The sequence below is a fragment of the Sinohyriopsis cumingii genome, chromosome 17, assembly GCF_028554795.1.
Source record: "Sinohyriopsis cumingii isolate HCF-2022 chromosome 17, ASM2855479v2, whole genome shotgun sequence".
Taxonomy (NCBI): Eukaryota; Metazoa; Mollusca; class Bivalvia; order Unionida; family Unionidae; genus Sinohyriopsis; species Sinohyriopsis cumingii.
In genome coordinates this window covers 70,055,457-70,079,013 of record NC_142977.1, presented here as the reverse complement: position 1 = coordinate 70,079,013, position 23,557 = coordinate 70,055,457, and the positions used below count along the sequence as shown (strand labels likewise).

Here is a 23,557-nt window from a genome sequence, read left to right as displayed (position 1 = left end):
TGATTATGTATACGGTTTGTGATTTTTACATGTAATTGTGCTTTTGTACAAAATCTTGTAATTTGCAAATGTAATTGTCTATTATTAAGCACTTGTATTCTGTCTAGTAAATGATTTTTGTGAATGATCTTGCGATTTGCATAGGTAATTCTACATAGTGTAAACTCTTGTGATTTCTATAGGTGCTTTTGCATTGAGCTAAATCATGTAATTTGTAACAGAAATCAAGAAACCTTGATGATAAATTAGTCCAACAATGGTGATTAATTATTAATATATATGCGACCGCTTATTTTTCGAATTTTAGTTTAATCAAAAAATGATCGTATTAACGAAAGATTTCTGAAAAATAATGCCATGTAAGGTGGACATCTGTAGGAAACAAATACAACAAATGACAGGGAAGAAGGATAAAATATTTATTAAGAAATGAAAAATAAATTTCAGTATAAATGGTGGACATCTGTAGAAACAAATACAACAAATGACAGGGAAGAAGGAATACATATTTATTAAGAAATGAAAAATAAATTTCAGTATACTGTTGATTCAAAATCTCTTCTGAAACTTTGAGAAATATCTAGTTTATGTGTTTCTGGACAAATCACCTGCGCGGAATAAAACGTTCCTTGTAGCAAGAATAACAAACATCAACACTCATTTTTTTTTCTTACTTTTGTATGAAAATTGTAGCGATCCCAAATTTTACATTTTCTGTGGCACGCTTCATTTGCTGTTTAGATAACTAGGACAGTATAATGAGAAACACGAAAATAATGAGGTTAAACCATTCAGATTTAGTTTATACATCGTTACATCCTGATAGTATATATGATTCTTTAATGATAACGATTTTAAAAATGACAACAGCTCTATCCATCCCTTATTACAAAAACAGAAAGCAGAGTCAATGTAACAGAAAAGTAATGGCATATATAATTTTATTGAACCGTACTGCTCTTTTTTAAATCATTATAGGTCTTTTGAGTTTCATTTGTCCTCAGTAGCTTGATCTAGTGATTCATTCTCTGAAATTGAAATGAAAATGTTATATATATATATATATATATATATATATATATATATATATATATATATATATATATAATGAGCTCAGGGCCGAATGGATTACAATTCTGGCGCATTATTAATAGCGATAAGTGCACTTACTGCGGAGGTTTGGTTCCTAGCTGGGATTAATTATAATTTACCATTCTGTTTTACAAATTTGGATTCACACCCCAAACCATTTTGAATGAGATCAAAATACCCCGAAGCTGCAACATACTCGTTAATATGATCATTCGTACGTGCTCACTCACTTGACACCCGGCAATTAAGTGTCTTCAAATAAAGAGTGACTCAGACTTCGTACAAACACACGACCAAGGCATAACCTTCATATATCATAAACCAAATTATGGAGCATAGGATATTATCAAAGTATTATATCTCAACAGTCAATCGCCATTACCTTGCCGACCACAGTGTAAATACTTTTACGCACAGAGCGTCTGTGAATATTGCCACCCTTATCTGGTTAGGAACATTGGTGTAAGTGACATTATAAGTGTCATTTCAAGGATATTTGAGCTTGGTTAAGAGGTAGTGGATAACAGGTGAAAAGGAATAAATGGATTTCACCGACAAGGATAGGTATGTTTTATACAGATTATAACTAAGAGAAAGGTGGATAGTAATTTGCTTGTGATCTTACAGCAATGCAGACTGATAGTGGTTTTGATTCAAGCATTGATTAATCTAAAGTGATTTCGGATTCCAGGTACATTTATCATAGAGGAGTTTTTGTGACATAAACTGATACATTCTTACTAAAGGTCAGATGTTTGTCAGAAAGGCTGTGCTCGCCAAACGACTGGTAGCGTATTAATGTAGGTCTTTTTGTCTTTATCTTTGTCGTAATAAATGACTTAAAATGGCACTGGTCCCATGTATGTATTAGAAGTAATGCCTATATGAGTTTTTAATGTGTCCGATATTTCTTCCTGCAGCGGTCCTTCGTCGATCATAATCACAGTCATCATTCTAAAGTACGTGGTCTATTTAATGGTACCCATCTGTCTGCTTGTATATACTTACAATGCCACGATTTATTTCCTACACTACTGGGCATATTGAATAATAATGAACGCAACATGTGTATAATAATAACAACATTTTATGCTTGTCCTTGAAGTTAAAAGAACATTAGTCTCAGTTAAATTGGAGAGGGAAAACTGAATCAACATTAAATGAACCGATTCTTCCCTTTACTAATGACATTCTATGTGCTTGTTTGCCTTTTCACCAAACATCTTTCACTACAGAGATAATGTTAAAAATCCAATTTGTTCTGATCGGAGATTTCGGTGTATCTAGGTTGGGCTTGATGACAGTGGGGATGTGTGATATCCCTTATGATGAAATTTAGATGTAGTGGAAGCACATAAATGTCACAACTGAACTGTACAATGTATGCTGTCGTAGTGATAACTGCTTAATGTTCGTTTTGTGAGCATTATACAGTACAAGTATCAATGACAGTATCAATATTATTACTTGTTACTTTATTGATGATGATCATCATCATCATCATGATCATGATGATGACGGCGGTGATGATGATGTAAATCAAAATAAAGTACAATATCCTAGTATAAAAATGTCATAATTGTTGTAGACAATATGTTCTTTGTCCTGTAAGAAAGGTCAAGACTTGTTCCGAAGGTTAGATTGAATGTTACCCCTCCATCAAACTCATCGATACATGATTAAAAAAAACTGCTACCTATCCATCAAAGGCTTCCTACGTATATTTTCCAGTCGTATACTCACTAATACTACTACTACTGCTACTATTACTGCTACTAATAGTACTACCAATCTTCATCATCATCATTATCATCATCACCAAACCAAAACTAAAAATGACGCGAGATAATAGTTCCTTTTGTTATATTAATATTAATATTTGTATTATTAATATTATTATTATTATCATTATTATTTTATATTATTATTATCATTATTATTATTTTGTGTTGATCGCGAAATAGAAAGAAGACAATCAAGAATAAACCTCGAATATCTTTTAAAAAATACTGAAAACCTCCGTCTCAGGCAAAAATCAGACGCCATTTCCTCTATGACCGTAACAAAGTAAGTTTTCAAAAATCTTAAAATCGACTGTATGATTCATTATAATAATTTAAGGTCCACATTCTCACACTTTGTGTAGTGCATCTTAAACTTAAAAAGACAATATCAACCATACACATTATTATAATTGGAACTATGCAATCTTCATCACGTTCCTATTCTTTTCTTTTCATTAAATGTCGCAACACTAGTCATTTGATAATATACCGTTAAAATCAAGCTGTGCAACCAATTCTTCAAAGCATATATTTCGTCAAGTTCACCGACGATATAAGCAACAACATTAAAATAACAACAGAAAACCATCCCATCAACCAATGTATAAACTGACATCTTTCCTCAGATTAGCCGACATTAATGAGTCTTACCCAACGTTTCTTTTAACTCATTTTCAAATCTTTCAGCTACTGAATTTCTCCCTGTAATGTACAAAAACGAATGAAATAGCATACATGTAGGAATCGACAACTCATTATACATCCAGAAGTGTGATAAAACGGCATTTTGTGAGTGAATACACCATAAAAGTAACTTATAAAGTGACACTGAAGATTACAGTTAAATCTAGATGAACGACATGGAGCATCTTAATATTCAGAACAAAATATAATACAAGACTGTCGTTAAAATCCGTCAAGGACATTTCACAAAATTTAAGTTTAGAAGTTCAAAAGGCAGGTAAGTTGTCCAAAATGCAATACTGTTCATAAGCATTAACGACGTCATATAAAATATTGCACAGTTAACAAAGAATTACATCTTTATTAACAACAATTTACGTATGTCTCAAGGAAAACGTTCAAATACAAATGTAGGTAAAATGGGGATGACCATTTGGAAAATTACTCGAGTATTAGTATCAATTTATCGATTTCAATACAAAATTGTAATTAAACGGATCCTACTCATATGTTTTTGGTCATCTTTATATTATTTAACATGTACTAAATTAATATATAGGAGTAAATATTCCATATTCTATACTGATCGAATTTTAAATTTAATTCTATTAAAAACAAAGGTTTAGTTTTAAGTTCTCAATTAATTTTATGTTGTACCGCAACCAGAATATTTATTTCATTCGTTTGAGTTTTCTACACAGCCTATCTCTGGTTGAAATTCGTAACCCATACTTTTTTTCTTTTTGACATTTATATTCTCCTCCCATCCGACCCCCTTTCACGTCGTTGATGGAAGCTAGTTACAAAATCACTTGACATTTTAGAACGTGCATAAACATTTCATTGTTTGGTTTTTGATTTATCCCCTCTAGGGCACAATATAGATACATATCTCAATTGTATAACTTTATATCCAAAGTTAAAAGTACAATGATCCTTCAAAAATAGTTATAAATATGGTATGCATTAATTACAGCTAATGGCAGATCCGTCTGATCCCGGAAAATATATAAATCGAGGTTTTTATGATGTTAAACAATCATAAAATATATATTTTTGGGGCCACCAGTAACAACATTCCACATATACACACATAATAAACATATCTGTCGAAAAGACTACCTCATTGCAATTTGGAAAAACCACTCGTATAATTGATAAATGAGAGACAAACTAATGAGATAAACGTGCTTCCAAAAACTAGGTGAAAACTGTTTATTTGCATTGTCAAATCTGAAGTTGTCGTAAGGGGCATTGACCGACACCAAGGATAGGGGATTTGTTGGGTGTTGTGTAGACAAATGTAAAAGTGTGACTGACAACATTAGCCGTACATACAACGTTTCGGTTTGTTCTTTTATTTCCTAGTTACTATATATATATATAATAAATGTTACTCTCACCTTTTGCTGTCGGGAGTGCACTGTTCTTCAGTTCGACTACAATGTGAAAAATGCAATAATTATTAAGCTTCAGTTAGATTGTTTTTCTTTACTTACGACTAGACAAATCTTCAAAGAATTCTTCATTTTAAGCAAATAATAACATTAATTCAATAACAAAAAAAAACAAACAAAACAAACAAAGCTCATAATCGATTCAAAATATATGAAACATTTATCAGAAAGTGTTAATTTACTGACATTTCATTTAAAAGCTTTGGACTTACCATCTCAAAGCAAATTTTACATATTCACCGATAGCTACAGGTAAATTACGTTTCGACATTGTATCCACATTTCGCATCTCCTTTTCATCAATGTGGATTTCTATTTTACTATATTCAAGACAATTTATTAGAAAATGTCTTTTTGCTGCTTTGAAGGTCCTGCCAATTAAAACAATATTTACAGAGAGGGCAAAAATTGTAATGACAACATATGATATCAGTTCTGTTTTGGCTGCCAAATATTTAACATACTGATGGAAGCTTTACTGTTTCACACCAACAAATCAATTGCTGTTTCACACCAACAAATCAATTGCTATCTTAGACGATGATCAAGCCTGGAAAGAAAAATATATTTCAATAACCTTTTGAATAGTTTCTGGAATAGCCAGTTGCAGTCCAGACCAATAATCAAAGATGGCTTATATTGGAGGTTTCACAGTATTAATTAATAATTTTAAATAAATACAAGCATGTCCATAAGTACAAGAGTGTGTGTTTAAGTCTGTGTATGCTTGTATGTATGTATACCTATAGCAATGCGTATATATATGTTTGAATGTTTGTATGCATGTAACTGTGCACATATGTCTGGGTTAAAACAGTACCTAAGATTTGTGGACTAATGCCCTTGTGCCTACGTGAAGCAAGGAAGAAGGACAAGAACCATTAAGGTGGCATGTTAGTAGACAACATACTACCATTTAAAATATCTTGATATCACTCTATCTCTCGTTCTCTCTAGAAAGCGACATAAAAACAAACAAGTTTGAACTGTTAAAGTAAAACAAATACCTACCCTGAATATAGGGTGCTACGGAAAATTCACTGGGAACCAGAACGCCATCACCTTTTGAAATAGACATTATAAACAAGATCAGAATAACAATAAAGCATTTACAATATATATATATATATATATATATATATATATATATATATATATATATATATATATATATATATATATATATATATATATATAATGAAAGGATCCCCGCATTCTTAGAATAGGAAATTTCAGGTTTCTGAATAATTATTGAAAACTTGAAATTACTTATATATAAGAATAAAAGGCCGTATGATTACACTAAAACCTGTATCATACTGCCCTATAATTCAGCAGTATTATCTTTGCTTGGAACGATCCAAACACTGACTTAACCAACACTTGGTGTTAAACAAATCCAAACATATGTGTATAAAGAATATTATAAGAGGGTATAAAAATACTAGATGTAAGCTGGTTGGTATTTGCATCTTCATCGACTAAAATCAATCTGTCCATATAGAACAAGCTCAAGATCTTACTCGACCAACATCAGCTCAGGAAACCTGATAATACTGACATATTGCCAAACTTAAAATAGTTATTTTGTTTCAATATAATATTGTAGTCTGCTAGCTGGTGCCTTTATACGACGATTTGTACCATAGATAAGATCGTACCTTTAGTAAACTGAAGACTAAATAATGTGAGTAATACGATATAGATCAGACAGTGACGGTATGAAATATCTACTGAAGCTTGTATCACGTTATGTTCCTGCCACATAGAGGAATTGTGGCAACTGACTTATGTACTATGCTCTTAGCATTTCGAATTGTTTAGAATGGTTTTCTAACCATCGTAAGGGCAAACGGAGCCATATCGATAGTATTTTGGAGTAGATTCCCTCTTTTTGCCAATCTTTAATAAAGCACTTTTGTGATGCTAATATATTAGAATTATACCAAATTAGTGAACATAGCACCTTCATAATTTTTCCGATTCTGAACGTCTTGGTAAATTCTTGCCAAGCTTCTCGTATATACTACAGAACGTTCTAAGAGTTTGAAGCAATAAGTAACTGATGTACGATCCAGAAATCAAAGTGTCCTTACAAAGAAAGTCGGTACATGATAAAGCAATACATGCATTTCGTATTTCGTGGCTTTCCTCAATCTTCAGTACTTTAAAAATATCTTAATGATAATCATCTTCATACCACCAGTGATACAAATCTTAAAAAGTAATCAGCTGTTATTTCATATAATCTGACCCTGAATTCAGAATAAATTACAAAAATCAAGTTTCTGCGAGGTAAAATATTAAACATTTGCATCCCATTAGTTAAATGTAAGGATTAAAGAATATCAATTTTTCCAAACTGTTCTCTCTACTGACTATTCAGCGTTGACTTGGCTTTCTCAGAATCATAGGTGAATTCACATGTCAAATATCGTATAATAGACTATGAAATATTATGCATAATATTTAAAGAGTCATTGATGACGATCCAATTTAAACTCATGATATAATCTTGCACTTGATATCGAGAATTCCCCAATGCGAATTCCCCTAGTCTTTTTCTACATTGATTTTGTATCCTGACATTCTATAAAACTTTTATAACGCCTCCAGTGGAGCTCAAATATATATTCCCATGCCATCTAAAATTATTTTAATATCATCGGCATATTCATTCAGTTTATTTTTGGTACTAAATATTAATTATTTCAATTTTTCCCATATTTTATCCCAAATACCTCAAAGCGAAATAAAATATGCATGGAGAAATTAGAACTGGTTGGCCACTCGTGTTAAATTAAAAATGAGTTAAGTATATCCATTTTGCAATGTACACGAGTTAGCTGCCTTTTATAATATTGTTTCACCCATTTTAGTATTGAAGCCCAAAAATTAAAGTACCTAAAGGTTTGATCTATAAATTTCCAGGAAATTGTATCTAATGCCTTTACAAAATTAATGGTCATTATTAGACCCAGATGTCATGCTTTATTGCTTTAAAAATAATATGACATAATATTGTATTATTTTCCCCAATGAGTCAACGAGAACTAAATACCGTTTATTCTTCATGTCTAAAATACCCTAAACTTGTTTGCTCTATTTGCAATACAACCTGAAAACATTTTGTAATTACACTCAATAGAGATATTGATAACCAATGTCTTTGAAGACCACATTTTAAATCTTGGTTTTGTTATGTATTATTATTATACCTGATTTGTGAGCAGTTGAGAACGTACCGGATTGTATATTCTCAATTTACCAGCTCAGCATAAATACCTGTACATTTTTCAAAACAAAATTAAACAACCTTACAGTAAATCCATAAATAACCTGGATTTTAGTCATTCTGCATATCTTGAAAGGCCTTTGCTAACTCACAATAAGTAATTTCACCTTCTAAGCTGTGTGATATATTATTAGCAACCATATTTTCAATTGGAACTATTGTTTCATTTTCACGTTCTCTTATAGTTTCATCATACAGCTTATTAAAACAATTGTTTTGTTCTAAAATACATGTTGTACTCGTAAATTTCTTTCCAAATTTGTTTAACAACTTTGTCATCATTTTATTACTATACTTCATATTTTCTGAATGTAACAAGCATTTTGCTGTTTCTTCCTCCAAATCCAAGTATCTTGATCTATATATTAGCATCACCCATTGTACGCTTTTATTTCTCATTGACTGATATTGCTCTTTTGAATATCCTAGATCTTGAATTGCAACCTTAAAATGCCATTCTCCAAATATTTAATGTTTACTCTTGTTTTCTTTTGTACTTTATTGTCTTTCTTATATGAAACTTATTTTTATACTGTTTTCTCTATATAGGGGTAATAAAGTATCCATTCATAATTGATAGGATACACTAAAGTTAGGTTTCTCAGCTTCAATGCCTTTGCAATCGATGTCACACTATTCAATCACATATCTTTTCTTTACCTAATATATCGTATAATTTACTATTTCATTGTATTTGCCACCCTTTAATAAAAAAATTTTCACCCTCTATTTGCCACACCCTCTAACTTTGGCTTCAAATTTCACTTCTAAAACTACATCTGAATGACCTGATCAATAACAATACAGCTACTCGGGAGATAGCGCTTTTATCCCTTGAAATAAAGTAAAATTCTATACAACTACTCGGGACATAGCCCTTTTATCCCTTGAAATAAAGTAAAATTCTATACAACTACTCGGGACATAGCCCTTTTATCCCTTGAAATAAAGTAAAATTCTATACAACTACTCGGGTCATAGCGCCTTAATCAATTGAAATAAAGTAAAATTCTATACAACTAATCGGGACATAGCCCTTTTATCCCTTGAAATAAAGTAAAATTCTATACAACTACTCGGGACATAGCCCTTTTATCCCTTGAAATAAAGTAAAATTCTATACAACTACTCGGGTCATAGCGCTTTTATCCCTTGAAATAAAGTAAAATTCTATACAACTACTCGGGACATAGCGCCTTAATCAATTGAAATAAAGTAAAATTCTATACAACTAATCGGGACATAGCCCTTTTATCACTTGAAATAAAGTAAAATTCTATACAACTACTCGGGACATAGCCCTTTTGTACTTTGAAATAAAGTAAAATTCTATACAACTACTCGGGACATAGCCCTTTTATCCCTTGAAATAAAGTAAAATTCTATACAACTACTCGGGTCATAGCGCCTTAATCAATTGAAATAAAGTAAAATTCTATGCAACTACTCGGGACATAGCCCTTTTATCCCTTGAAATAAAGTAAAATTCTATACAACTACTCGGGTCATGGCGCTTTATCCCTTGAAATAAAGTAAAATTCTATACAACTACTCGGGACATAGCGCCTTAATCAATTGAAATAAAGTAAAATTCTATACAACTACTCGGGACATAGCCCTTTTATCACTTGAAATAAAGTAAAATTCTATACAAACTTGTTGTCTAGTACTTTATGTCATGCAAATCGTTTTTGTTTTCATCTGAGACTCCCCAATTATCAAATAACTCAGAACATTTCATCATAACTATGACATTTCCGAGCGGTTTGTTTATGTATTATATTTCTCGAAATTATTTTCCTCGTCCAATATCCAGTTCCAATTACGACACCGAACAATAAAACGATTCTATAATCGGTTATATTTTCCTTGAATTGTCCCACAATATTGTGACCCAAGATTAGTTGGCCTATACTATTAATTATGTAATAGTCTTTCTTTGAACTGTCGGGTTCCTATGTAAACTGCAAAATAACATCAAATTCCCATTCAGCTTAACTTAAAACCCACTTTGGTTGGTTATATCAATATGTTGTAGACACATTACATTGTATGTTTCCTTATATAACGACAAATATGCTCATTTTCTAACTATTGCCTAAACTCCTAAACAACTGTAAAACAATTATAATACGACTATCCACCGATAGTAAATATTGATTAAAAATAATTATGCCAACTATGAACCTATATAATAGACAAATAATCGAATTAAATACACATATCTATCTAACTATACTAAGGACTCGTACACAAAACAAGAAACAAATGAATATTCGCATATGTAAGCTGTCGATTTGGTGAAGAGATCGTATTATGGTCAACCATAAATATAAATCCAAATACCGTATTGCCCAAATGATAATCTGCGATTGGTATAACATATTTGCTATGTATATTGCCAATCAGAAGAAACAAAATAATGTGAACACACACGATCAAACATGGGCAATAATACGGAAATCGATGAGTTCAGAGGATGTAAATAAAATTACAGTAACTGTTTAACCTTACACAGCGTGAATACAATATTTTCCGTGGAGTCCCAGTTTTTCTTGATTTCTTAGGATACAGACTTGTGTTCATTTTGTGGGGTATAAATTTATGTGGATTTGTTGAGTATCAATTCGACTGTTTCATGGCACGCCAACTTCACCTGGTTTCAAAGTATTACAATTTGTGCGCATTGTGCGGAGTACCAATTTTTGTTGATTAGGCAGGGTTCCGATTTGTCCGCATTTTGCGGAGTACCGATTTTTGTTGACTAGGCAGGGTTCCAATTTGTGTGGAATTCGTGCTTGTTAAGACCCTAAGGAGCCTGCGATGAAAATTAAACCGGCTCCCCAAATTTATGTACCGAAGAGCATGTTATTGTTTTCAAAATTACTTCAAATATTTGTACCCGTAAAAATGAAGAAATTCTCGGGATTTCTATTAAGATTTTTTTACCGTTGATATCGGCAGCTTCAAACATATCCTTCAGTTCGGCAGGATCTTGAATTTGGTAGTGATCAACAATGGGGCTTGCGAACTCCTCAAGTGTTATCTCCTGGTTGCCGTCCTTATCGTAGTTTTCAAACTTAGATGGCAGTGGCATATAGCTCAAACCGTCAGCAGTCGTTGAGGGAAGCTGAAACGTTTCATGCATTGTTAAACATCATTTTGAAATATCAAATATCATCACGAATTTTCATGCCCATGAATATTCACAATAATATGTAAAATAACACAACTGATTTAAATGAAATTGAGAAAAGACTCATAGCATACATTACGTTTCCCATTGTGGCAGTCTTCGGTCGGGTAAACCTTGCATCCTGTGCCATAAGTCTGAAATCCGTCCAGTTCAGCCGTTCTGCACGCCAAGCCAAAAAGTTCTTTACACATAAGATCTCTTCTCTTCCTCCCTATGCTAATGCGAACACTAATCCTGACCCAAGCACCTGACTCTCCGATGTAGTCAAATACGACTAGTGTCGCAATCAGTAATGCTATCACATTCATAGAAACCATCTAGAACATAAATTAATCATGTATGAACAATTGTTTTACTCTTCATAATTTAGTGTATTCAGATCAATTATCATGCACGAGTGTTCATTTGAAGTGAAATTCATGAAACGAGTTGAATTAAATAAATGTAAAACGGTTTGGCTTTAAAAACAAAATATTCAAAAGAGTTTGATAAATGTATTATCAAATGAGTATACATGTAAGATTATATTTACCTCACGATAGAAATATTAATTTTATTAAATAGAAACAAAATAGTGTGTAGTGAAATTAATCTTATGTGCATTTTGACACCAGCGACAATACTCGTTTGCGTCAGTTCACGTCATAACATCATTGATTACGTTCGTGTGTTTACGTATGTGATGCAATATATAAATAATTGACTTTTACTGCAAAACACCACAGTTGTCATGTGCGCAAAGTATTCATAGGCACTCGCACTTCACGATATAAATCAAACTGAGTTTTGTTAATATAAATTATATTATGATCGCCTTAAAAAGATCCACCCATACAAAGAGAAAAAGGGCAAGGAGAGAAAGAGAACATACCTTGGAACCTGATGTAAGTGCAAAATACCGATACTTTTTACCAGTGCCAGCTGAAACCTGGATATTAAAAAGCAAGTAAAACTGGATATATATAGGTACACGTACTTAGCGCCTCACCAAAAAGAAAACCAATCAGATGTAAACAACTAATTGTAAATCTGAAGAATAATATATATATATATATATATATATATATATATATATATATATATATATATATATATATATATATATATATATATATATATATATATATATATATATTACTAGATCGCTCGATTTACCTATCACGAAGCAATGTAGAAATCTCCGCCCCTCTCGTTTTCCTATAGCAATAGAAAATACAGAACTCTCCGCCCGTCTCGTTTTCCTCTCAAATCATGTCCAATCGGATCCCACCTGTAATGCTTTAACCAGACAAGTTATATCTGTATTGAAAAATATGCGTCCGTGTTATAGTCATAATTTAGTTTGACCGTATTTCGGTTTGTACCAAGAGAAGACCTCGCACAGAGGTTGAAAAGAGTACATTTATATAATTATTCGCAAACTTAGACTTGCATGTGTTAAACATGGTTCCGCATACTACGATAAGGGTAACGGTAGGTTACAGTAATTACCAAGGTGTTTCAGTTATCCAACATTTCAAATTGCCTACATCAGACTAAAGGGAATTGGAATCTTCAAAGCCTGGTAGACTAAATAATGACAAGAATATTTTCCCCTAGACCACTAAAGTGATTTAAACAGTTAACATTTTAATTATTCGCTGTTGTTTTAAATTGCTTTCGTTTCAGTCATATATCGATGCATTGATAACAACTGAATGTTAGGTATGCCATAAAAAATAAAATGAATATAGAAATGAGGGTATTCGATGGTGAATTTGATGATTAGAACAAAACAATAATCGCTAACTTCCGACACCAAATTTTCATCAGCAAATATCCCCATTTCTCGATTTAATGGGTACGATATAACGCCAACATTGTATACCGTCGGTAGTCCATTACATCTTGTTCTCTTGCGAGTACAATAGTCCCAATATAATCCTAACTTATCCTTCTGACTGCCGATTGTTTAACCAGATATAAATTTGCGTACGTTTTGACAGGCTTTAAATTCTCAAGAGAAATAAAATATCTTGGAGTTAACCTCATGGGGTAGTCAAAGTATATTAATTAAAGCAGTATATTTTTATTACATGTTATAACCGCTTATCTTTATAGTTCATGTAAACTCGTCTGTTTTCAAGTTTTAGAATCAACAGGGTAAAATAGGTTGATTGATTAGTCTAATGGAACACATAAGCGTAAAAATGATTGCAAATAACACTTTTATACAGATTTGATCAGTTTCACACAGGGATCTGCGTGGAGTCTTCTCGTACTACGTAAAGTATTGCTAATATTATTAGAAACAACAACAAAAACATCAGATATTGCCGACAAAAGGTTAAACTGACCAATAAGCAGAGATTTACCTTTGATTGTATATGAACAAGCTTTAAAAGCTACACAACATTTCGTAAAGAATGGACAACTGTGAGGTTAATGAAATACATGAATATTCACGATTGTTTGATTGATTGCACATTTACAGCGCATCAGAACTTTACGGCTATTTAGAGCCATGAAAAATGTTAGGTAATAGTATTTATAGTTTGATAAAATGTTTATTATCGACCAGAGAAAATAACATCGGTTAAAATCAAAGCAATGAGATGGTGACGGTAATACATAAAGCTTCCCGATCAACGGGCAATGTAAATGGTGTGTGTCAATGTATGTTCGGATAAATATGTACTTAGTATGAAAGACGGTTTATACATTACTAGGGTTGGCTTGATTGCATGGAGTTGATTCACGCATCATTCCATGATGCCTGCAACTGGAGGCATAAAGATATTTTGATACTAGGTTTAATATCGATATACGGTATTTTAAAATCAGATGGTTTTACGGATAGGTTCATTTTAGCAGCGCAATCTGCTTTTTCATTATCTTTAATACAAATATGCCTGGATAAACAACATTATACTATATTGCGGTAGGAACAGAGCTCGGTATTTTAATGAGAATAATGATCAGTAATGGGTTTTCCAATTTTCTATTTTGTTTCGACAGAAGTACTGATAGTGAGTCGGAGACGATAATACTTTTAAAATACATTTCATTTCGATGTATATCAGAGCAAGGTATATTGTTAAGATTTAGGTACATTTCCATCGTGCGGCGTAAAAAGTACTCTTCGTTGCTGAATTAGTCAATGAGATGTATTGGAAATGGACGTGTTCTGAACTATATATAGATCAATAGTTGTATTATCAAGGCTGGATAATATTCTAATGCCTATGCTACTTATGGCATTTGGGTTATTTTGGGATAATGTTTTGTATTTGGGTTCAAAAGTTTGGTCTTAATATGAGAGGATATTATATCAAAAACATTTATCTACGGTGTGATAAAGGTGGCTCGTTTGCCTCAGCGATTAGGCTTAAGGGCTGTCATAAATGCTCCCAAAGCAAGTCATCTCCCTTGATAGTGAATAAGTTCAAGCATCCTTTGGTATGTCTTTCTGGCTGAACAATAAACAACGCAACCATTGTCCAGTTTGAAGCAAATAAACGTTCTATATATATATATATATATATATATATATATATATAATTCGAGGATGACTTTTCTGTCAGCACCAAAGTCAATGTGCGCTACTACTTTAAGTAGATCTAGGGATTTCAAACATTTAGATTTCACGTTCTTTAGGTGTAGAATAAAAGTCAGTTTTCTTTCGAAGATAAGACCTAAACACTTTGTTTCCTCAACAACTGAAATAGGTGTTCCGTCCAGCGTGAGTTTAGGTTCATCATTATGTTGACAGAAATGCATACATACCGTTTCGGATTTCGAGAATTTGAAACCGTTAGTAGTGACCCAAGTTTGAATTTTGTTCATAGTTTGCTCTAGTTGTCTTTCAATTGTATGCGTGTGCATTGATCAATAGCATATTAGAAAATCATCAACGTATGAGCAGCAATCCACAACAGGAGCAAACACTTGGTGATGCTATTGATTTGGATGTTGAAAAGCGTCACAGATAAAATACTGCCCTGGGGCACACCCATATCTTGTTCGTGCATATCAGAGAGGGAATAGCCCACTAGTAGCTTGAATTCTTTGTCTGAGAGAAAGTTTGATATAAAAATGGGCAGATGGCCTTTACGATTCAGATCGTGCAAGTTATTTAGTATCCCGTATTTCCATGTCGTGCCATAGGCCTTTTCTTAATCAAATTAAACCGCTACTAAATGTTCCTTGTTAATATATGCGTCTCGAAAAAAATGTGTCCAGTCTAACCAGATGATCATTGGTGCTACGGCCATAACGAAAGCCACTTTGGAAAGGAGATATTAAATTGTTTGTTTCCAAGTACTATACAAGACGATAATTGATCATTCATTCCTTTGTTTTGCACACAGTTAAATGTGAATTTCAAACGTGACATTTCATTTTGAGTTTTTAATTTTTGGAAGGCTTCTTGATCATTAGATGATGAGGAATTTTCGAGAAAATGATAGCAAGAATATTTGCTATATCACGTTTTGAACTAAAATTGTTATTCATCAGTTTCAGGTGTCGGAGAGAATTGTGTTATCTCTTTTCATTTATTTTGCGGATGTTGTCGCATACATTTTTTAATAGAGAAACGGGAGTTTAAAGAAGCAATATATTTCTTCCATGATGTTCGTTTGCTTTCTTTGATCGTGCGGCGAGCTTTGGGCCGGAGAATAGGGTATGTACTTATATTTTCGGGTGTTGGACGCTTGCTAAATTTCTCAATGCTTCTGGGAATTGTCAAATGACCACTTTACATTCTTTAGTGACCCAAGGTTTTCGGGTTCTTTTTCAGTTCGTTGAGAACATGGGAATGGATTCTTCTGCAATCTCGATTAAAATAGAAGTAAAATGCTGAATAGGATCATTAACGTTAAAAATGGGTATGATGTTTAGCCTACGCTTACCATTGTTTCAATCTTGACACAGCTGGCCGTCTTTAAAGTCCATTGTGGAATTGCTTCATCAATTGTAGGGTCAATATTCTTAAGGGAGATTGGAAAGTGGACACTGCTTTGAAGGTCATCATCGACCTTCCAATCATAGTCCAAAAGCTGCGAAGGAGAACAAATTGTCAAATCGATACACGTGTATGTACCCGTTCCTGGATGTAAATACTCAGAGATTTGGTGTTATATAGACAAAAATCGTGTCTAGAAATAATGTCTTCTACGTTTTGGTCCTTGTAACTTAACTGATTTGTTCCCGATAAAATGTTCTGGGCATTAAAATCCCCGAATAGACCAAATGTGCAGGTATTTGTTGAACACTGTTGTCTAATTCATTTTGTAGTAGGTTGGTGTTTGGTGGTATGTAAATAGAACAGAAGGTAACCACTCAATGCAGAGAGGCACTTACAGCAATGTTTTGAAAATTTGTGTTTAAAGGGATGACGCTATGAGGAGCCCTATTGTAGGTGTTAAAAAGGAAGTAGTTATAGGGATGTCCGTACCTTTCAAGAATATTTCAAGCAGGAATAGTACTGAAGGATCATGCTCATTTAAAAGCGGAATAATATAGCTGTAGTTGGATTTAAGTCCTCGATAGTCCCATTGTACGATGGTATTATTCATTATAAGCTTAAAGTGGAGATTATGGGGCTAGGTTATACCTTTCGCGCGGGCAATCTATATGGTTATTTATCTGTAGGAAGTGCGGGGTTGAATTTTTGGGTGGTAGATGTGGATGCACCTTGAGCACATAGGGCAGTTTCTTCTGCATCTATATCATCAATGTCTCCAAACCTATTATACAGCTTTATTGGGTCACCTTCATCCTTTTCCTGCCCATTGCCTTGATATTTGTTTTCTACTGTCTGGTGATTTCGGTGGTGGGGTATTATTGAATGTTTTTTTAATAGATACCGTGCTTTTATATGCTTGGTAATGTGGTGTGTTAGAGCTTGATGGTGAATCATGTGGGTTTCGCTGAGTTTAAGTGTTCTCCTTTGTTTTAGGGATAGTTCTTTACTACAGTGGAGAAGGCTGGGTTAGGAAGTGACGTTTTAGCCTGTACAAACCTTCTGGCTTCTGGATTAGGAATCTTAGAAGTGTACTTTACCCTTTGTATGTTTTTCTCTTGTTTTCAGGTTCCACGATATTTCGAATTGGCGGGGTGCTCCTTGCCACAGTTGACGCGATGAGGAGTAACTCTACACTCGATCCCCGAAGAGAATGGTCTCTGCATCGGCCATATATATGGCTTTCTGAGCATCTATTTTCAAGATGTCCATATTTCTGACACGTAAAGCATCGAAGTGGGTTCATTGTGTATATCTCAACCTTGATTTCCAACAATCCAACCTTGACCACTTTAGGTACTGTTGGATTGTTGAAGGGGTGTACAATGGAGTTGATATCCTGCAAAGTATTGTTACATTGAATACGTATTTTACGAGCTGCAGTGATACCTTCATTTTGCATCCCTTCGATAATATATATGTCGCTGACTCCAGGTCACGACAGCGAATGACGCCTTTGGATATATTTTGTGATGTGTGTGCGAAACATGTTACTGGAATATCGTCAAATGTCTTGATAAACCACCTTTTAGAAAGTCTTCAGAGAAACAGATAAAGGCAAGCTAAAGGATTAGACTATAGGGGCAAAGTTGGTATCAAGAAAGATACAAGGAAAAAGATAGAGAAAGTGAGTGAGTAAAGAAAGACCTCCTAGATCTCGGTATGACAGCCGATTTGTCGAAACTGGGTCAATCCCTACCACCAGTCAAGAATAAGTGTAGGCCAAAGCAGTGTATTGAATCAGAAAGCTTCTGCTTAGCTACCAGTATCCTTTCCTCCCCTGACATCGGCTTGACCCACGGCAAACAGGCAGCCTCTTATTAGTCGCCTTTTACGACACCTACTGAGAACACGTTGAGCCAATTGTACAACCCCTGACCCACCGGAGGTGACGAAAATAGCAAGATAGCCCCATACTCACTAGATCAGATTGTTAACGCTAACACGATATGGTGAGTGACGAGCTCGAGAGGCATTAAATATGAAATGGCGCTGCTTTCACAACAACCCAACAATAAGTAAAAGAAAACACCGACTAAACTATTTAACAAATTAGGTTGATTGATACAGACACTGACTAAAGTTTGTCAGTGACATATACAACACGAATGATGAGTGCTGAAGACTCTCCGCGTCTTACGTTAAATTGTTGCCACAGTGCACAATTTTGTTGCTAATACAACCCGGAGCTGAAATTCTATGATTGCAATATTGTTAATGAAACCGGAATTCCAAACATGTTTGCACCGATAACTGCGGTTGAATTCCGCACACTCAAGGTTGTATTAGTATTGTTTCGCATTTATCGCAGGTGACCTAATATGTGATCGATGCCCTTTTGAGGCTTTAACACAAATAAATAGCTTGTTTTCGTCGGAATTGGGAGCCAGCTGTGAATATATTCGCGTTCCCACAGGCCTTACAAGATTGAATCGATGAATGAGATCTGATAAAAAATAGTATTGGTGATGAAAGGCGATTCCAAAATCTATATATGCGAAGACATGTCCACACAAAGGCCCTGGGATCACAATATATTCCCCATACTATGTGATTGACATTAGCCAATCGTCGCAGTTGACCTGAATATATTAATGATATTATTGTTGAAAAGAAACGGATTCTTCATGCATAAACCAATAGTGTAAATTATAATACAGCGCCAGACATGATGGGGATCTCCAAAACGATTCAAATTAATATAACCTGTGACCCTATAAGTGAGCGTTAAAGGGAGAACATTTCAGGTTTATCAATTTTCGCATAGCAGGATTACATATTGTTTGTTTTTGCTCGAATGCGACCCACTCTCCCCAGTGATTTACTGTTAGTCACTCAAGAGGTGCCGTATATATTCCCTATAACAATCTTCGAATAATCAAAGGAGCTGCTCAATAATCTCTAGCTGAATTGGTGCAAACCAATGCCGATTCAACGATTCCAAGTGCGGCAATTGTAAGAAGATTGCGGTTGTAGACGGGACATGGAAACGAGTGGTGAAATCGATAAAGTCGTGCACAAAGTATTAGACAACAATGATAATATACAAGTAAAAGCTACTGCAATAATTTAAGAAGTATCCAATACCACGTTTGACATTGACACTCATGTGATGGCAGATCGAAGCAACAGAGATTGTCAGTATTATGCTACCCAACTAGAATCAACAAAAAATATAATACAAGGTAGAGACCTCCTTGGAGATGGAAGGAAAACATATACATAAGGACATCTGTAACAGTGACTACGTCGGTACCAAGAATGGATTTGTCAACACCCGCATCAATACATGTTCAGCAGCTCATGACATCGTACCGACGGAGTGAAATTGATGCCTCGTCTTAACAACATTGACACTACTACGACACTTATGGGATTCGCCCGTTATGGCGACAGTTAGGCGCGATCAGCTGGTTCGTCTATGATGTTTCACAAAGATTTAAACAACCATGCAGATCACATACTGTACGTATACAGGTCACATCAAAATCTTTCAGGTGATGCGGCCGCAAATGCAATAGATGTACTCGTTAAAATCAAACTTTTTAACTTTCGATTTTCTGAAGCGTTGAGAACAACTTCATTGATCAGGTGCGATTTCTCTGTCATATATTCAATTTTTGTAGAGATGTCGCCAATGCCATTTTTGAGACTAAACACAATCATGTTATACAGAAAGCTAAACGCGATTCAAATTGACATAGTTGTTGATGTCTATGATGATTTGCTGAAATTGACATTGTGAGTGCCTGTCACAACTCGGTGTATGCAGAAATGAGTTTTATTGTCGTTTATGCAAATGACTAGCCAGATAGGTTTCGTCGCGCAAAAAACACATATTTGAGGCGTTTCAATACATGGATCTGATAAACGGCAAACAACAACTTAATATGATGATACATGAAGAAATTTACTTGATTTTGCAAACAATCATGTTACACGGGCATATAGCAAGCTGTGCACCAGAATGAAACAATTGACGCGGCTTTGCTGTTTTACTCAAAAGACTTTACGAAATTTTACTTGATGTATTACTTCTAGATGGAACTAAACCTTTACACCCAGTCCGTGAATGAAATGCACTATCAGGCGCATTCAGCTGTTATCTCGTCCCAAATTACAGATGCAATTCTCTCAGACAAGTCTCAAGAAGGCACGTGTGGTCGGATGAGAGTAAATGACTCTCATGTGTAAAAGTTGCAGTTTTCTCTAACTCGTAATTGTTTTCTCAAACTCGTAATTGAAAACCGAGCTAAAAATAATGTCATATCATTAAGTCAAGATCGGTCTTATCCAAAACCGATAAAAAGCGCAACATGAAGAGCGTAGAGTTACTCTAAAACTCCCTCCTGCAAAAGTAACTGGAGATCACTGATCCAAGAAAAACTGAGATCAATACGGCCAAACAAAAACACAACAACTCAGTAACATGAAACTTATCCAAGTAAGAGGTAACGCAATTGTATTAGAACGTTGCAATATTAGCAATTTGCGTAGTGATCGCAGTTTTGTTGGCGGTTGAGGATCCCTCAGTTACAAACACAGATGCATTATGGTCCATCGCAACAGTATCTAGGATTGCACTAAAAAGGAGGTGTGAGGCTTAGCCCTTCATATTGGTTCTCCAACAAAGGAAAAGAACTTCAGCTATACGGGCTGACTTGAAGCCAACATATTCGGCTGTGGCCTAGCCGTTGACGACGACGGAAACACTTTTGTTGATCAATTTAGTTGATTGATTGATTGATTGTATTTTAACGACGCATCACTATTGTTAGGCTATTTAGAGCCATACAAAATGTTATATGTATAATAGTTTATAAATTACAAAAATTCTCATATCAACCAGCGATATCAAAACCAAATAGTTGAAATTAAAACGATAAAACGGGGGAATTAAATGGTGTAGTTAATGAAGAGTGATGAAAATGTATTGAAAAAAAAGGACGGTATATATATTAAATAAATCTGCTCTATGTTATGGCATAAAAGTTATAGTTTAGAGTAAATGTTCACTGTTTTCAGGAACTCTATAATACAAGTGAAATTTATTGTATCAAAAAGTTCCTTCATGTCACGCACATAGTAATACTGATCGCGCGTAGGTTGCAGGTATAAACACTTTATCATAAAGTGCTTAACAGTGAATGGTTCATTGCAAGAAACGCACTCTGGTGGGTCTTCACCTTTTAGTATGTGGGAGTGGGGGATATAAGTATGACCAATTTGGATTCTTGCAATTACTACCTCCTCCTTACGCATGCTTCTGTAGGAAGGAGTCCATTCTCCTAGGGTTGGCATGATGGCGTGAAGTTTATTATTGACTGCATCATTCCATGACACCTGCCGCTTCTGACGTAAAGTCTCTTTGATACTAGGTTTAAAATCAGTATACGGTATTTTAACATCAGATAGTTCTTGATATATGGCCATTTTAGCCGCGCGATCTGCTTTTTCATTACCTTTAATACTAACATGGTTAAGTAGACAGCAGCATACGATATTGGGGAGGTACTAAGCTTAGTAAATTTGACGAAATTATTGGTCATCAATGGGTTCTTCAGTTTTCTATTGTGTAGTGACTCAAGTACTGATACGGAGTCGGAGAAGATGCTCTTTAAAATACGTTTGTTTTTTATATATTGCAGAGCTAGAAGGTTTTCACACGGGGATCTTTTAAATGCTCCCAGAGCCAGTCTTATTCCCTGATGAAGAATTGGATCAGACATTTTAAGATATGACATTCTGGCTGAACCATACACAACGCAACCATAATCCAGTTTGGAGCGAATAAACGTTCTATATAAATTGAGGATGACTTTAAGCAGGTCAAGTGCTTTTAAGCATTTAGCTTTCAAGTTCTTTAGGTGTGGAATAAAAGTCAGTTTTCTGTCAAAGATAATACTTAAACATTTTGTTTCCTCAACAACTGGAATAGGTGTTCCGTCCAGCGTGAGTTTAAGTTCATCGTGGTGTCGTCGTAACTGACAGAAATGCATACATACCGTTTTTGATTTCGAGAATTTGAAGCCTTCGTACTAGCCCAAATTGGATCTTGTTTATATTTTGCTGTAGCTGTCTTTCAATTGTATGCATGTGCTTTGATCGATAACATATAAGAAAATCATCAACATATAGCGAGAAATCCACACCAAGAGTCAAACACTTGGTGATACTATTGATTTTGTTATTGAAAAACGTCACATATAAAACACTGCCCTGGGACACACCCAGCTCTTGCTCGTGCAGATCTGAGAGAGTAGAGCCCACTCGTACCTTGAATTCTCTGTCTGAGAGAAAGTTGGATATGGAAGTGGGCAGACGGCCTTTCAGACCCAGATCGTGCAGGTCATTTAATACCCCGTACTTCCATGTCGTGTCATAGGCCTTTTCTAAATCGAAGAACACCGCTACTAAATGTTCTTTCTTGACAAATGCGTCGCGAATAAATAATTCCATTCTAACCAGATGATCATTAGTGCTCCGTCAATAACGAAAGCAACTTTGGAAAGGAGGTACTAAATTGTAAGTTTCCAGGTACCATACAAGCCGAGAATTGATCATTCGTTCCATTGTTTTGCATACACACCTTGTGAGTACAATAGGCAAGTAGTTGGTAGGATCTTCGCTATCTTTACCTGGTTTGGGAACTGGTATAAGTGTTGCTTCTTTCCAGATCTTAGGTAGATTACCAGTAATCCATAAATCAAGATTTTCTAAAGGGATGTTAATGATGATTCTGGAAGTTGTTTTAAAAACTGATAATGTATTTCATCAGGATCAGCGGATGTATCATGGGCCTTGTCTAAACTCCTCATAAGCTCTGATAGTGGTCATATTTCTTCCATGATGCTCGTTTACTTTCTTTGTGCGGCGAGCTTTGGCCCGGAGAATACGATATTTACTTAAATTTTCGGACGTCGGACGATTGTTACATTTTTTCAATGCTTCTCGGCGTTGTCTAATGGCTTCCTTACATTCCTTAGTGATCCAAGGTTTTGGCGTTCTTTTACAGTTTGGTGAGGACTTGGGAATGGATTCTTC

At 34.6% G+C, this 23,557-nt stretch overlaps 1 protein-coding gene across 1 annotated transcript in view; it reads right to left on the bottom strand.

The window, feature by feature from the left end:
• Window positions 1-405: 405 nt before the first annotated feature.
• The window catches only part of LOC149779194 (uncharacterized), a 52,426-nt gene continuing 29,274 nt past the window's right edge, over window positions 406-23,557 (bottom strand). The window contains exons 2-9 of the mRNA XM_089938407.1: window positions 16,401-16,547; window positions 12,380-12,436; window positions 11,583-11,825; window positions 11,262-11,442; window positions 6,029-6,079; window positions 4,964-4,999; window positions 3,528-3,578; window positions 406-1,028 (exon numbers count right to left, since the gene is read on the bottom strand). Coding sequence (XP_089794533.1) covers window positions 991-1,028; window positions 3,528-3,578; window positions 4,964-4,999; window positions 6,029-6,079; window positions 11,262-11,442; window positions 11,583-11,825; window positions 12,380-12,436; window positions 16,401-16,547 — 804 coding nt within the window. The 3' untranslated portion in view covers window positions 406-990. The remainder of the gene's footprint in view (window positions 1,029-3,527; window positions 3,579-4,963; window positions 5,000-6,028; window positions 6,080-11,261; window positions 11,443-11,582; window positions 11,826-12,379; window positions 12,437-16,400; window positions 16,548-23,557) is intronic.